The 17,154-nt window shown below is 54.3% G+C and overlaps 1 protein-coding gene across 1 annotated transcript in view; it reads left to right on the top strand.

Moving 5' to 3' along the window:
* Positions 1–17,154, top strand: part of PRDM15 (PR/SET domain 15) — a 50,512-nt gene that overhangs the window by 5,284 nt on the left and 28,074 nt on the right. Inside the window, exons 4-7 of the mRNA XM_069474935.1 lie at positions 178–331; positions 2,308–2,560; positions 8,533–8,634; positions 16,030–16,260. Of these exons, the coding sequence (XP_069331036.1) occupies positions 178–331; positions 2,308–2,560; positions 8,533–8,634; positions 16,030–16,260 (740 nt within the window). The remainder of the gene's footprint in view (positions 1–177; positions 332–2,307; positions 2,561–8,532; positions 8,635–16,029; positions 16,261–17,154) is intronic.

Raw genomic sequence — 17,154 nt, forward strand, 5'->3', positions numbered from 1 at the left:
GCTGAGCACCACAGCCTGCGGGCGTCATCACCGCTGCATGGCACTTGCGAGGTCGGCTTCTGTCTTACCACCGTCGAACATTGATTTCGAAAGCCTCGCGGGGGTCAGTGAAAGTGAGCGTTGAGGTCATCCTAGTGGCCGTCCTCTCGCAAGTCTCCCGTTTTGTTCCGTTTCCAGGTCGTCCCTTCCTCCCAACTTGGAGATCAGACGGCTGGAAGACGGAGCCGAAGGCGTGTTCGCCGTCACTCAGCTCGTGAAGCGGACACAGTTTGGTCCATTCGAGTCCCGGAGGGTCGCCAAATGGGAGAAGGAGTCCGCGTTCCCACTGAAGGTAAAGCCGGTTGCCAGCGGGAGCCCAGGAGCCGGGTGCCTTCCTGGCCTCCCCTGTGGGCGTGGGTGCGCCGGCCGTGGGTTCCCGTGATTTGTAAGTGCCTCGGACACAGCTCTGAACATTGTAGTGCTGCTTAATTTCCAAGAAAATAGTTTTCTTTTTTTTAGTTTGTGTATCATAAGAGCATCAAACTTAAGTTAGTATTTTGTAATTTTCAATTTAGCAAAACATTAAAGAGTGTATTTAAAATGTGAGCAGGAGTAAACCAAAACGCTGACCTCAGTTCTCTCACAACCTGGGTTGATACTGCAGGTTCTATGCGGTGGTTTTTGCAGGAGTGCAGCAACCTAGTTATTTTCACACGTAGGCAGGGTGTACTGCACTTTGCAAAGCTCTTTCAAAGGCAGGTGTTTTGACTGGGCAGCAGTGAGATGCCAGGCAATAGCACAGAGTTTGGCAGCTCTAAAAATTTAGCGCATCAGACTGAGCAAAGACAGCTGTTCTCTACTTTTACATGAAATTGAGAAAACGAAGTGGATGTAAATTGCAAGGGGGCTTAGAGTGCTTAAAACTCGACCTCTGCAAGCCCCACAGGGCCAGGTGAGGCGGGTTGTTCACCACCCTGTCCGGCCGAGGCGTGGTGGCGGCACAGCGCAAGCCTTCCGAGGTGTCTGAGATGAGCACACGAGGAGTGAGGTGCAGTGGACGGAGGTCAGCTGTCCCTAGAGACCCTCCAAAGGCCAGGCAGAGGAAATCCTAAGCTTGTTTTCTTGGCAGTCCTTTGAAAAATTGAGCATATAAGGCAGATTTCAGCAGAAAGGGAAAAAGGAAAAGTGCTTGATTTATTTACAAAAAAAGAAAGAAAAGCGTGAGAAAGGCTGTTTCATGTCAAGGAGTGACGTAAAGGCCTAGAACTGCACCTCGGAAAGGCCGCCGGCCGCGTGCTGTGCTTCGCGGGACCCGGGCGGCCGACGCAGGCAGTGGTGTGGGCACACGGCCAGGGTGAGTCCCCGTTCAGAACGTCCTTTACGCCCACTTTGGTTGTCTTCCGGCTGCTCGATTCGGAAGGTTACCGTCTGGTGTCGTCTTGTTTTCAGTGCACACGCCAGCCTCGGACACCTGTCTGCCCAGGGGCACCTGTGGGCCGCCAGGGGGAGGGTGTCGCCCGCAGGGACCACACCTTCCACAGCGACGGGAGGTCATTAGACACCTGGGGGCCCCCTCTGCCCCCTCCCCTTGCTCCTGAGGGCTCTGTCCTGCGAGGGGCCTCTGCAGGCAAAGCTTGGGCGAGGGGAGAGATCTCTTCCTATGGTAGGGAAGCAACGATCACAGCAGGAAGTGGGGGCCAAAACCCTCCTGTACGCACGTGGTTGATTTGAACTTCAAAATATTTAAGTTTCTCTTCCTGCTCCCTGCCTGCTTTTAGAGCAATAGTGCTGTTTTACAAATGAGGGACAGCTTGTAGAGAGTGAGGAACTTGGCTAATGTCACCTTGCACGCTTGCAGCAGAGCCCAGAGTAGAACTCAGGTGTCCAGGTGCTCACGTGGACCATGGGTATAACTCAAGTGTCCCAATTCCCACTGGACCGTGATAGGGCTCAGGTGTCCCCATAACACCTGGAGCAGGAGCAGAACTTAGATGTCCTCGTGCCCGCATAAGCTGATGAGAACCTGAGTTCTACCCCTGGGCAGTGAGTAGAACTCAGGTGTCCCAACAACACCTGGACCAGGTGTAGAGCTCAGGTGTCTGATGACACACAGACCTTTTGTTGTCTCTACTGCTGCTCTTTGCCGTGGCCAGCCTGGCCTGCCTAAGCCATGTGGTCCACTATGACCTTCCCGGCCATTGTAAACACCTGGGCAGGTCATGTCCCCTGACAGAGCACTGTCTAGTGGGGTTTCCCAGCACCCCCTGCACACTCACTGGGAGGTAATCAGCCCTTCCCTGGCCCCTCGCGGGGCCGGGCTCCCCCCAGGTGTTCCAGAAGGATGGGCACCCCGTGTGCTTCGACACGTCCAACGAGGACGACTGCAACTGGATGATGCTGGTGCGGCCGGCGGCGGAGCCCACGCACCAGAACCTGACGGCCTACCAGCACGGCAGCGACGTGTACTTCACCACCTCCAGGGACATCCCCCCGGGCACCGAGCTGCGCGTGTGGTACGCGGCCTTTTACGCCAAGAAGATGGACAAGCCCATGCTGAAGCAGGCCTGCGCCAGTGTCCATGGTATGTGGTGACCCGTGTCCTGTGGCCGCCTTCCTTCACGCCTTGCTGGGGGGCTGCTGGCCCCTTGGCTGCACGCTCCAGCCCTCACTAGTGAGACGAATCGTGCCGGGCCAGCCGGCTGGGGCGAGGGCAGGGGAGGGGCTGCTCTCACCCACGGAGTTGGGTCTGTCTGCTCGTTAAACATCCGGGTTGACAGATAGAAGAGCTCAGCCCTAAGCCGGGCCGCTGCTGGGGAGAAGCTCCCCCGTTCCGGGCTGCTGCGGTAAATTTGGGTACTTGGACGTGGCACACGCTAGTAGAGTCAGGTGTAGCTTAACGATGGGATGCATTCTGAGAGAAAGGCGTTGTCAGACGATGCCGTTGTGCAGGCATCTAGAGTGCACCTGCACAAACCCAGACGGCGTAGCCTGCTGCACACCTGGGCTGCTGCAGCCTGTGGCTCCTGCTACACCTGGACAGGGTGTGACTGCAGAACACCGTAGGCAGCTGTGGCGCAGTGGTAAGTATTTGTGTATCTAAGCATAGAAAAGACACGCTAAAAGCACGGTGTTATCATCTTACAGGCCCACCGTCATATATGTGGTCCGTCGTTGACCAAAATGTCATAGTTCTGTGCACGACTATGCTTTAGTTTTGCTCTCGGGGCTTTCCACACAGTGACTTACCCTCCCAGCCCTCTGACGTGGGAGTATTATCCCTATTTTTAGATGGAGGAAACAGAGCACAGAGAGGTTGAGGAACTTGCCCAAGGTCAGCGCAGCAGGTAGAGGAATCTGGGTTGGAACCTGGAATTGGCTCTGTGTGGCTGTTCCCCGGGCAGCAGCTTCCTCCTGGATTTTGGGTGCGTGTGTGCGTGTACGTTTGCAGAAAGACTGAGCGAAGGTTATGTGAGTGATCTGCCCAAACCCGGAGTTCCTGTTGCAAAAGCAGGTCACAGGCCTGTCCTGCTACCCAGAGTCCGGGACGTGACTGTCTGTGAGGGAGGGGCTGTGGAATTTGACCCTCATCCGCAGCGTGGGTCTTTCTGGCATAGATCTCTTTACGTAACCTGGAGAAACCACATGGAATTGCTATTTGACATTTTTTGACCTGCAAAACAGCTGCTTCATGTGGCCCACCCTAACACCACCCGGGGGGCAAACATTGTTTATCACTGCCGTGGAGATGATTTGCTCAAGGGGGAGAAATAGACATTGACTGTCCGACCCCCCAGGTGACATAGTTCTCACGTGGAAGTGGTTTCCTCTTTTTTATAAATACAGTGTAATCCAAAATAGCTCTGTAGCGTAAGATTCTTTACCTATCTGGAAGGGTCTCTCTGTCCCGTGTTTGTTCATTGTAATTGAGGTTGTAAAATGCTCCTGGGAGGCCCTAACCCCGGGGCAGACCAGGCAGAGTGTGAGTGAGTGGGGGCGTCTGTGGCGGGCTGTGGGGGTCCCAGGGCTGCCCTGACAAGGTGATTTCGTTAGATTTTGATGGCTTCACACAAACCAGGTGGCTTAAACATCAGAAATGCATTCTCTTCCGTCCTGGAGGCCAGAAATCCAAGATCCAGGTGTTGGTGGGGCTGCTTCCTTCTGGGGGCTCGACCCCCAGCCTCTGGTGGTGGCCGGCACAGTGGCCTTGGCGTCCCCAGGCTTGTAGCTGTGTTTCTCCAGACTCCGCCTCTGTCTTCTCCCAGTGTCCCTGTGTCCTCACCTCGTAAGGACACAGTCATTGGACTTAGGCCTCCCTGATCCAGTATGGCCTCATCTTAACGTGATGACATCTGCAAAGACCCTGTCCCAAAGACTCCAGTGTGGATTTGGCGGGGTCACTGCTCAACCCGCTCCGGGCAGGTGAGGGTGGCCACATGTGGAGCTTCTGGGGACACTGCCAGGGACTGTCAGGAGGACCCAGGCCGGGGGCTCCTTCCAGGTCTGCATGGTGGCAGCCCCTCTTTCTGCCAGGATGGTAAAGGAAGCCGAGTGGCGGGGCGGGGCGGGGGGGGGGGTCATGTCCTTCACATGCTTGCAGAGGGAGACCATGGGCTGTGTCGGGGTCCTCTGAGAGTGAAGGGATGGAAAGAGCTTGGAGACCAGCTGCTGCCAGCCCCTCCCCTGGCCCGGCCCCAGGGAAGCCCCCACAGCAGCGCCCTGCTGGGTAGGAGCTGCTTTGAAGGGCTGAGGCCTCGCTGAGTAATGTCCCAGTAACCGATCCAGACCCGATTTCTCGAGTCTGGGATTCCTTAAGGCCTGGGCAGTTGGCAGCGCGTATGCCCATGACCAGCCCAGACCTCGTATGCCCACGACCAGGCCAGACCGCGTGTGCCCACGACCAGCCCAGACCCGTGTGCCCACGACCAGCCCAGACCTCGTGTGCCCACGACCAGCCCAGACCGCGTGTGCCCACGGCCAGCCCAGACCGCGTGTGCCCACGGCCAGCCCAGACCGCGTGTGCCCACGGCCAGCCCAGACCGCGTGTGCCCACGGCCAGCCCAGACCGCGTGTCGAGTCAGGGCTTGGGTTATAAGGTGCTGACCGTGGGGACTCTCCCCTTGTCAGCGTGTTCTGGGTGATGCCGCGCCCTTCACAACTCTCAAGGTCAAAGTCGGAGCACAGTCTGCCACGTGTCAGAGTTACGGGTGCTCTGCTTGCCCGCAGCTGCTGCAGAGCCCCCAAGTCGGGATGGGTTTGAGATGATAGATTCAGATGAAATCTGCCTGGGACTGTGCCGTCCAGCAGAGTCGCCTCCGGACTCAGCCTTTATTATTAATAAAAGGACTCGCTCTATGAAATGTGGAGTCAGGGGTCCAGATGCCACATGTGGCCCCAAGGCTGCAGGTTCTGCATCCGACCATGATTCCCCCATGCCTCTGAGGATGAAGGGATACTTTGGATAATGACTCGGGGACAGTCTGCACCAATGGAATGCAGTCGCCCTCCTAAGCAGGTTTTTAACTGGGGAAATAAATAAGCAACTTAGGTACTCTAAGGTTTTGTAAGTACATTTCATGTTTTCACTTTCTGTTTTGGGACAAATGGCAGCGGCTATTTCCAGGACAAGCAGTGAACATCCCAGGCTCCTGTGACCTAGCCGGCTGTGGGATCTCTCCTTTCCTTCCCTTCTGTAAGAGCTGCCTGTTCAATGCTCACTGGGCCCTCCCGGTGCGGCAGACCTTCGCCTGGGGTCCCCTGCAGGTTGTTGAAATAGCAGCATGGCAGCTGCCTCCCCTCCCCCACTCCTTGCCTCTCAGCCCCTGCCCCAGAGCCCCTCCTCCCCGTCCCCAGGTGCCCTCTCCAGGCACAGCGGAGGTCTGGGGTGTGTGTGGACCGCCTCTCCCAGCCGAGGCCATGCGCCGGGGGCCCACCACGGGCAGCCCACCACCACTCGCTTCTTAGAGACTAGTTCTCAGTAGGTTACAGGACCTGTGAAGAAAGGCTAGAAACATCCTGTGAAGAAAGGCTAGAAACATCCGGAAAGCTGGCCTCCTGCATGATTCCGGTGGTTCAGATTGGACACGTGGAGGCCTGGCTTCTGCTCCTGCTTGGTGACTAGGCTTCCGAGAGACTGCCGCTGATGGCGGGGGGCGGGGGGACCCTTTGCAGCCATCACTGGCCCGCTGGGAGTGGGCAGAGCGAGGAGAGTGGCCGGGGCGTCAGCCTGCTCTGCTCTGATGGTGGCGTTGGCACCAGGGACGGGAACTGTGTTCCCGTAGATGATGCAGGGCTGCAGCCGACTTTCTGGGGAGCGTCAGAACTCCTAAGACTCGTTGGCTTATTTAATATTTCTGTCGCTTTTCAAATTTGCTTCAAACGTGCGTCTTGGTTATAGAAATCAGACAGTTTTGCAGACTGGCAGAGCCAGCTTCTAAATACAGAGAAAAGTTTGATTTTGTCCTGAAGGAACAGCGATGCCTCCTTTTAAAAATTAATTTTTATTACGTTTTTCTGGTGGTGGATTTACTTTTCTCATTACATATTTTCTGGAGCTCACAGTAAGGATGGTTTTCTTTCTTAGTTGAACCTGAACCTGCTGGCGGATGAGGGAGGCCCAGGAAACCCTGTGGGTCCTCACGGCGGGGGGGGGTGGTGGGGTGGGGAGGGTGGGGGTGGGGAGCACAGGCCTCAGAATCCGCCGTCGCCACCAGATTTTCAAAGTCACTTTCTAATGAAAAGGATACAATATAAACACATTTCGGAACATCGGGAAAACTGTTGAATTAGTACAGCGCCGGCTGTCTAACCCGACGGTGGCATTTTGACTGCCACTTTCTGGTGTTTGTAAAAGACCAGCACTGGTGACGTGTAGCTCACACACAGTCACACACGTGTGCTAAGTGTGCAGCGCGGAGACCTCTGACGAGTGTGTGCAGGTGTGTAAGCTCCACCCCATCCCCTTCGCCCTGGAAGGTTCTCTCACCATCGGCCGCCGCCTCACTGGCGAACACCCAGCTGTTCTCTGTCCTCTGGGTTGCGGTCTCTTTTCTTTTAGAACTCTGCGTTTTCATGTAGTTGAGGCCTTGCTGTCCCTGCCGTCGTACCGCTCACCTCTGTTTCCCCGCACACGCTGACCCGCCGGCAGATCCCAGGCGTTTCTCCTACCGTCACTATCTGGCATCTCCTTGGGTGTGTGGTGGTAGCTTTCGCTGAGATACCTCTCTTTTGTTGGCTATTAAGTGATTGGCAGTCAAGAATTGCCTTCTAATTGTTGGATAATTTCTTTTCTTACATATTCTTTTAAAGTTGAATTCTGGAAAATGCTGAGTACTTCCCTTGATGAGAGGACAGTCGTAGTACGAGTTCTTCCAGTTCGTCCCACTATTTAGCAGGGAGCGCTAAGCTGCAGAGAGCTGCCTGCAGTTTGGGGTTAGCGTGAACTACCTGCATGGGTGGGGGGCCTCATTGCGGGGACAGCAGCCCATGCCATGGGAGGAAATTCCCCTTGTTCTCACGTGGCGGCTTCCAGCTAACCCGTTCCTGGTCCTCCTTTCCTGAAACGTTAATGTGCAAGTGTGTGTTTCCCTCTCTGGAGCCTGAGTGCGTTTGGGAAGGAGAGAGGAATGGGAATTTGGCTGTGGTTTCCGCGTGTCCACGGTCTCCTCCTGGGCTTCTCCAGCCGGCGGAGCCCAGAGTGGGCACAAGGGAAAGCGGAGACTGGTGGGAGGGCCGTCCTGCGACAGTGCCCGCGCGTGCCGATCTCTCTCTGTTCTTCCTTTGCTTTTAGAGCGACAAAAATTTCATACGCCCTTTGTACTTCTTCCTTCTCGTGATCTTATGAGCCCTCCTCACTGTCCTCCCTCCCCAGTCCTGTGGGGCATGGGGTGAAAGCCTAGAGGTGCTGCCCAGGACAGCAGCCATCTGCCCCAGGTGTCTGTTTAAATCTAATTTCAAATGGAACAAAATTAAAAATTCATCTCCCCCAGGGCACCAGCATGTGTTAAGGAACGGCTGTCATCACGGAAGGTTCTGCTGGGTTCTGCTGGGTAGCGCGGTAGCTGGCGGCAGGCCAGGTGCTGGGGCACCTGCTGGCTGGCTGTTTGGGGTGCCACCGTCTCTTATTCTATGAGCCCATGAAAGATTGGGGAATTACATTTGGTTATTTAGGATGCATTTTTTTCTTGAAGTCAAATAAAGGGATGAATCTGGTCCCACCTGGCAGGCTTCTTGGAGGAAATCACATTTCCACGACTGGTGAGAAAGGACAGACCCTGCCACAGGCTGCTCTGGCTCACGTCCCTGGGCTCAGTCTCCTCATGTGACCCAGCGATAGTCACGGGGGCGAGTGAGTCTATGTGTGAAAACTCTAGAACAGTGCCCTGGACGTTGAGAGTGCCCATTTTCTCCCCCTCCTCCTCTTCCCCCTCCCCTTCCTGCCCCTCCCCCCTTCTCCCCAGCCCCACCCCCATTAGGACAGGCCCCTCTCCTCCGGGCGGGGCTGCATGGAGACACAGGGGCGGTGGGTCACCTGCTCTCCTCTCCTGTCTCCCGCAGCTGCTGGCACCCTGGAAAACAGCGCCCCCGTGGAGTCGGAGCCCAGCCCCTGGGCCTGCAAGGTGTGCTCCGCCTCCTTCCTGGAGCTGCAGCTGCTGAACGGTAAGGCCAGGCGGGCTGGGACCGGGCTGGGACCCGGCTGGGACCTCGGCGTTTGCGAGGCTCCTGCGCTGGGCTCCCTCTGCCTGCACTGTCGCCTCCCCAGAGCTGCGGGTGCCCCCCCACAGTTTAGCCTTCTCGGGTTTAAAGCTTCCGGCAGAGCCCTCGGCTGCACACTGCACGCGAGGCTGACTCGGGGGACCGCAGCCCACGCCGTCTGTCACAGTGTCGCCTTTGTCGTCCCAACGTGACTGTCCCTTCCCCTATTTCTTTATCTGCTCCGGTCGTCACACCCATTTAAGGTGGCCAGGAGAGAACTGGATGTACTCCCTGGTGGTGCAGTGAGAACGTTCTCTGCCTGAGCACTTGCTGTGATGTCTCGCAGGGAGGGACTTTGCTGCGTTAGTGCGCGGCTGATGTGTGGTGACGGAGACCCCGGGCAGGCAGGCTGGCAGGAACGATGTGTGAGGCCGTCTGTCACGTGTAGAATGCGCTCGGAGCGGGGTTTCAGGCAGTGCAGCTGGAGCGTGTGATCCAGGCAGCCCTGGGCTGGTGGTGCAGGCCTGATTGGCCGCCTTCACCAGGTCAGCGGCTGGAATGTTCTGGAACCTGTGAGGAGGTTCCTCCCAGGTGGGTTTTGATGACAAGAAGACTAGTGTGAGCATTCCACAGAGAAGCCTCGGTGACTCAGCAGGGATCGTCCATCTGCTTTGGGACAGGGACAGACTGACTAGCTCTCTGGTCACAGTTTCCCAGGACGTCCTACCGATCTTGGCTTTAACGAATTTGCTGACGTGTCATTTTGGCCCTGCTTGGGGAGGAGGGTTTTGTGTTTGTCGCCAAGATGTGAATAGCTGAATAGCAAGGCGGCTGCTGGGTGTTAGGGGCCGGGTCCCTGAAGAACACGCCCACCCCAGACTCACAGCACAGAGGGCAGCACCTAGACGTGGTCGTTTAGTCCTCAAAGCAAGAAAGGCTGTTTTGTTTGTTTTGTGTTTTCTCCTGATGGCTAGTTTTGAGTGAAGAAAACAAATTCCTCACTGTGGCAGTAGAATTCTTCTTGTCCCATCCGTGTACAGCTGTGAACTTGGGCACCCCTCTTCCGGTCCGGCTGACGTTTCCTGAGACCGACTCGGTGCCGGGTCCTCTTCTAGGCGCTCAGCTGTGTGAGCTCCGTGAACTCTCCCAGCAGGCGTCCGGTGCACCTGTGGCTCCCACGTGAGGGCCGAGCAGACCTGGGGGGGGGATGATTGAATCACCTGCCCGAAGTTGTGCAGCCAGAGTGTGGCCGAGCCGGGTTCAGACTCAGGCCGAGTGGTCGTGGGCTGTTCTTTCCGCTGCAGCCTCTCTCTGGCGGTCTTGTCGGTAACGGAGGGGCTGTGCAGGAGCAGGACCCTTGAGGCCCGCCTGCGAGGGTGGAGGGGCTGTGTGCCCCGCAGACTGGCGCTGAGCACGGCCCCGGGCGAGATGACAGGCCTGTCCTGACCAGGCCTTTCGGGAGTGGACCTCGCTGGGCTGCACCAGCACCGCTGTGTTGTCACCGGGAACACAGCGGTTCCCATCTGTCTCGTCTCATGGGGTCTGAAGCTGCCAGGTGTTGCTGGAGGTAGGGAGACTTGGCTTTGTAGTTTCAGGATCACACTTGGCAGGTTTGCTCTCTTTGAGGAAGGCTAACATCCAAACCAAGCCAATGCTTGAACTTGAACTTCTTTTATTTTTTTTAATTGAACTTAGAAGATGCACAACTACGGGCGATTGGAGGTTGGCTTATGCTTTGTAGAGTCAGGCACACCACACACTCCTGACACCAGCGACTTGGCAAAGTCGTTAGAGCGGCAGTACAGTACAGTGAGACAGAAGACTGTCGTCCTCGTCCTGTCCTCTGAGGGATGTCATTTCCCTCTTGTCCCCTGGGGGAGATCTGCTCACATCCCAAGTGTCCCCTAAGGGCCTTGTGGTTAAACATAGAGCATCAAACAGGTGCGTTAACCTTGGCGCCCTCCTGGAATTCCACTAAAAGGGCAAAAACAAAAGAAAATGGGGATGTGTGGGGCAGCAGGCATGTTCGGAAGCTGGAAAGTGTTTGGGAAAATGACAACTGGTGTGCAGACAGGGAAGCTGAAGCCAGCAGTGGGGAAGACCAGGCAGCAAGTCAGCTCCTGCCGCAGAGCTCCGGAAAGGCCCCGAAAGGGAAGGTGCCAGACAGGGTGGTTGGCTGGGAGTGTGCACAGGAGGTGGTCACACCCCTCGGTCTGCCCCGTCCCTGTCAGCAGAATACTGGGGTTGACCCTCCGGGGTCTAACGCAGAGGGACCCGTGAGTGGGGCCTCCAGGAATGCGCCGGCCTGAAGACAGGACTCGGGGATGTCACACTGCTGAGAGGAGACCCCTGCGGCGTCCTCACGCTTTCCTCCCAGCACAGGGGCAGCCCGGTTTGTGGTCCGGGAAGGGGAGGGTCGGGTTTCTCTGGAGGAACCGGCCAGTCCCCAGGAATATGAACACTTGCCCACCCCCACCCCCCGGCCATCCTGCAGGAAGCCACCCACGCCTGGGCGCCCAGGGCAACCTCAGGTGTGAGCGCTGTGGACCCTGGAAGGAGGCTCACGTGAGAGAAGAGACCACCACAGCCAACAGGAGCAACTGCTCTGAGAAAACTGAAAACCAAACCAAAACAGAAAAACCTCTTTTGTAGCCTTAAAATAAGAACAGGTTGCTATTAAATTAGAGAACAGAAAATAACTAGAAATTAAAGCCGTGGTCACAGAATTAAGTGTGAGGGATGCGTACTGCATGACATTGAGGAATCTTCCAGAGAGGTGACATGAAGAGGAGACTGTAGAGAGAAGATGGGAGGACTGAAGTGTCGGCCCAAGAGGGGTCCGCAGAGAAGAGGGTGAATCCGCGGGAGAGGATGACGAGTCGGAAACTGCTCCAGACCTGGGACGTGCTTCCAAGTGGAAAGGCCCGGTGAGTAACCAGCGCCGCCGAGCCGCATCGCCACGAAGGGTGAAATCGTGTTAGGATTTAAGGAAGAAAAACCTTCAGAGAGAAGAAACCAAGCTACCTGACACGGTGAGAATCAGAGTGGGGTCATATTAATACTTCTCGACCCCAACCAGAAATTCTTAAGCCACGTCATTGTTCCGGGGTGAGAGCAGCTAAGGGTGTTTTCAGACAGTCACGGCGCAGACATGACCTCCTGTGTCATTTTTCTCATGAGGTTACTAGAGGATGGGCTTCCGGGAAAATGAGGGCTCCACCCAAAAAGAAGGCGGCAGGGCTACCCGTGGGGTTCCTCACTGCGAACAGCAGCACTCACCCCAGGTGCTTTACTAGGAAGGGACATGTTGAAGGCATTGAGTAGCTTAGAATTTACAAGAAGGAGGCCAAGCGAGGAGGCTCATGCCTATAATCCCAGCACTTTGGGAGGCCGAGGCAGGAGGATTGATAAAGCCCAGGAGTTCGAGGCTATAGTGAGCTATGATGGTGCCACTGCACTCCAGCCTGGGCAACAGAGTGAGACTTTGTCTCTAAAAAAAGAAACAGATAAAATAATTTCGAAGAAGGGCCAAAGAATCAAGTAGGGAGAACCCTGGAATTCCTCAGCAGGGCTGCCAGACCTGCCTGGCAGGGACGTGGCCACCCGCGCTGACACTGGGCTGGCATCCACACTTGTGCAGCCTCTGAGAGCCAGACGCCTCCATCGGCTTGCCAGGAACAGTGCTCTCGGGCCTCTGCGTCCCCGCGCTGCTGACAGAGCCTGGGTGAGATGTGCACTCCGGCAGGACAGTCGGGGAAAGGAGTTCCTTGAAAGGTGGGGCTCGGGTGGTGAGAAGTTAGCAAAACGTCGTAAGGGTGCTTTACGGTGCCGACGGCCAGGACACAGGACAGATGTCCACTGAGCATAGGACACAGGAAGGGGCAAAGGGACGCCCAGGTTGCTGGTGCAGGAGGTTGCGGGACAGGAGCTTTGCCCTGAGTCTCGGGGGTAACTGATGCAGATTGGAGTGGGACTGAGGACTCCAGGAAGAAAGGCTCCAAAAGGGAAAGAAAAGAAAAAGAGAGGTTAACTGATGTTCTTGTAGAGAGAAGAGTTAGACTTCTGGTAGAGAGTTTAGGGATTAGTTAGTGACATATACATAGAAAAAAATAAGCAATGTTAAAAGGCAAGGCAACAGTTAACTCCAGGAAGACAAAAGTTGTATCTATAAAAAAGCTAATGATAACCCATATATGGCACAGCTGTGAATACATTTTTATGGTCATAATTATGTAAACACTGATTATTGATTTACCCAAAAATTGTGGTAGGGATATATTGGTGAGATTGGGAGAAGGGTGAGCGTTGGGCGGGAGGGTACCAAGCGTAAGAAAGCTCGGTCCCAGGCTTCCGTGTTCTGTGCTGGGTAATGTCTAACGCAGGAAATGGAGAGATAATTGGGGGTGGGGGCTGCTGTTTCTGACATATAGCAGCACTGGCTGGCTGTGCCTTCTCGGTTCTTCCTTGAGAGACTGTGACAATGTTACCAGTCTTCTCAAAGCAACTTTTGCTTTGTTGATTCTTTCTACTGAATTTTCATTTTTATTAATTTCTACTCTTATTTATTATTTCCTTTTTATACTTTTTGTTTAAAACATTCTGTTTCTTTTCTATTAAGTTGAATGCTTAGCTCATTAATTTTCAGCTATCTTATTTTCTAATATCATACAAGCATTTAAGATCAATTTTTTCCTGAGAACCATGGCAGCCACATGCCATGTTTTGATTACACGGAGTATCTAAATTTATGTGCACTATATGTAATGCAGCATTAATAAGCAGAGTACGTGTACTTCTCTTTGATATGTGGTCTCCCTTCCCCAATATTTCAGTTCTAAATATTTTCTAATTTGCATTATTTTTTGTTTGAATCCATAATTATCTAGAATGATATTTCCTAATTTCCATACGTATGGCTTTTTTCCCCATAGTTAGCTTTTATTGTGTATTTCTAATCTTCAATCTAAACTCACTTTCTTGTTGCCTCCAGAACGTCTTCTAGGGCAGGCCTGCAGGTGGCAATCTTGTCGGTTTGTGTCTCAAAATGTCTTTATTCATACTGGAAACTGTTTTCACGGGATATTGAATTTTTGGTGTCTTCTGATTTTCTTTCTGCCCTTTGAGGATATGGTTTTACTACTTTGTGACTCCATTATTGCTGTTGAGAAGTCCGCCGTCACCACCGTTGTTCTTTCGTGGGTCGTCTCTTTCAAAGGTGCTTTTGAAATCTCTGCCTTTGAAGTCCCGCAGTTTGTCACGGAGCCTTGGCTTATTCGCTCTCCTCCTTACGGCTCTGGGGTCTGAAGACTCGTGTCTTTCGTCCATCCTGCATGACCCTCCACCTTTTTCTCTCACGTGGCTTGTTTCTCGTTCTCTGCTCTCTCTCTGTGGGTCCTGCTGTGCGTGTCTGAGACCTTGTCTTGGTCACGCGGCCTCTCTGCTGCCCTCTGACAGCTTCCAGCTTCTCCTGTTTTCCTTTCTGGGGAACCTTGGCACTCTCTGTTTTGCTTTGCCGCTTCTCTCTTCAGTTGCGTCTCACTCTGTTTAGTCTATATGTTGTTCTTTTGTTTAGTATCTCTGCTTTTTATTTTATAGAAATTTTATTTGGTTATTTTTCACAACTGCTTTTCTGCAGCGTGTCCTCACCTTTCTTTATGCTTTTTCGCCCTTTACTGATTTAAATGTACTTTCCCCCGTTAGCTTCTGCCGTCCCTGGGAACTCCAGTTTCCCTGGGTTTTGTTTCTGTGCGTGTCTGCTGACACCCCCGTGGCTTATTGCTTTATTGCTCAGCTTTCTGAGATTTGTTTGCTGGTACTATGGTGAGCTCTGTAGCAAGAATCTTCCTCCCTCCCCAGCCCCACGTGGTCCTTCCTGGCCCCTGGATTGTGGGAGTGGGGTGCAGAGAGCTTTCCGTTTTGCTTCTGCCAGGCCTCCCGAGGGGTTCATAGGTGTAGGTCACAGTTCGTACTGGAATTTATTTTTTAGTTCGAATGGTGTGCATTCGCCTTCTCTACCCAAGTGGCTCTGACTCGGGGCTTCAGCTCCTGTCGGGGCTCATTTAATACCTCCCTCCGCTGTAAGCTCTGAGCAGAGAGACTAGCTTTCTCGCAGCCTTCCTGGGCCGCTGGACCCTCTCGGAGTCCCGGCGGAGATCTGGCTTTACGCGAGCAGCTGGGTTCCTGGGTCCAGTGTGGACCTGAACTCACGTCTCCCGGGCCCTCGTCCTGGGGGCCTCGGAATCAGCTTGTGCTTTTACGCTTTTAGCTTTGAGTTCCCTCTGCATGTCGGGCTCCAAGGGATCTTGCTTTCCTTCTTTTAAACTCAGCAGTGCAATCGCAGTTGGGGAGCGGGAGCGTTCTGGTGTGGCAGCCTTTCCTTGTATTTGCAGCCAAATGGGCTCACTGTTCGCTGGTTCTGCTGATGGCCATGCCACGTTTTGCTGTGTTTGCTTTTTAATTTTCTTTCCCTCACTAGCCCTGGCTCCCTGAGCACTCACCCGGCACACTGTCTCTAAATAGTGAACAAACGAAGAAAAACAGCCACTTGATCCGTAATGCCTTTCTTGGGTCTGTTGAGATTTATAACAGGAAGAATCAGTCCTAGGCCCAGATTTGCACGCAGGTGCCTCTGTCTGTGAGTCTTGGTCACGTTCGGTCTCGTGGGCCGCGTCTTCCTCCTGCTTGCTGGCACCCTGCGCCCGGCTTGGCGGCCCTGCCCATCTCCCGTCAGGGAGCTGGTCCATCCTGGCACTTGGTCCCCAGCCCTGTCTGCGCGTTTCCTGTGTGTCTTCCGATTATCTCTTCTTGGGAGGTCTCTGGGGCTTTCTTTGATTAAAAAATAAAGCAAAGCTTTTTGTTTCATGCAGTATTTTTAAAGGAAATTTTGTTTATCATGCGTTGAATATTTTTTAATATTCCTCTTTGAAAGTACATTTTAGAGTAAATGTAGTACATAGTCATTGTAGAAAAATTAGAAAATATAAATAAGCTTAAAGAAGAAAATAGAAATTGCCTGTAATGTCACCATCTGGAGAGAAACGCTTTAGTATTTTGCTATGTCCTCCCCAGGTCTTGGTTGCAAACATACGTGTGTGTCTGCTTTTACCGTTCACAAAACTGTCCCCACAGTGAACCTACCCTGCTTTTATCACCCGATTTGCTTTTTAAAATAGTAGTTGTGTTTGTGCAGTGGAAATGCTTTTACTTTCAAAAACAGTGGAAATAACGTTCATTTACCTATACAAAAGGTGCACTATTAACGAAGTTAAAAACTAACAGAAATGGGGGGAAGAGGTGGGGCCAGGGCGTGGGCGGGAATCAGGCTCCTGACCGTGGTGCATTTGTGTGTCTTCCCTGCAGAGCATCTCTTGGGTCACTTGGAACAAGCCAAGAGCCTCGCTCCAGGTGGCCAGAGCGAGGTGTCGCCCGAAAAGGAGCCAGAGGCACCCCGGGGGGACCCCCCCGCAGTGCCCGGGAATGAGAGCACTGGGGCCACCAAAGAACAGAAGAAAAAGCCTCGAAGGGGGAGAAAACCCAAAGCGTCCAAACCGGAGCAGCCTCTAGTCATCGTTGAGGACAAGGAGCCGGCAGGTGAGGGCCAGTCCTGGGGTGAGTCTCCTGCGGGACACAGCCTTCCCGGTGCCTGGGGGCCGGGAGGACAGGGAGAAGGGGTCTGAGACCAGGTCGCCTCGGTGCCAGGTGGGAAAACTCAGCGTAGAGCAGTCGCAGGGACGGGGGAGGCTGCGCCTTCTCCTTTGTCTCAGTCAGCTCTATTAAAGTGCAAGCTGCACCGACTACGTTGCTCACCCCTCGTGGACACGTGGATCACCTGCGTGTCGGGGAGAGAACATTTCCATCTCCCAGCCACTTTCCTGAGAGTCTTCTGCACAAATGGCTCTCACCCGCCCTGGCATTCCCCGTGAACGGAACTCTGTGCTGGCTCCCTGTGTGTGGCACACGGTGGCGCGAGATTGGTCCATGTCGTGTTACCAGTGACTCCTTCTTGATCACCGAGCAGTCACCAGTCCACGTGTGGACACCCCGGGGCTCACTCACCTGTGACCCAGGGATGGGCATTTATTTGTTTCATGCCCTGCCTGGAGTTTGTTCCTTGCTCGTGGTGTCCTCGGTTGAGTTTAAGGGACGTGTGACCCACCGTCTAGGGTGTGCAGCCCCTGCAGTCCTCACGCAGCCCGTCCAAGCCCCCCTGGCATGGGGATGCCGGTCCTTGACCGTGAGGACAAGATGCGAGGCTCCTCCCCACCTTCGTTACTGACACTGGACAGTTCTTTTTGCTGTCTGGGATAGCCCAGGATTTCTCTGTTGAGAGTGAGAAGGGATCCTTATTCTCTAGTCTCAGCTTCCCCTCTCTGGCCCCGGGTCTTCAGCCAGGTCCCAGTCCGGGAGCTGCTGGGAACTGGCCGGGAGGACGCGGTGAGCTGCCCCGGGCAGCTCCCTGGGTCTCTGGACGGGCAGAGACGTTGG

This window comes from Eulemur rufifrons, chromosome 7 (assembly GCF_041146395.1).
Source record: "Eulemur rufifrons isolate Redbay chromosome 7, OSU_ERuf_1, whole genome shotgun sequence".
Classification (NCBI taxonomy): Eukaryota; Metazoa; Chordata; class Mammalia; order Primates; family Lemuridae; genus Eulemur; species Eulemur rufifrons.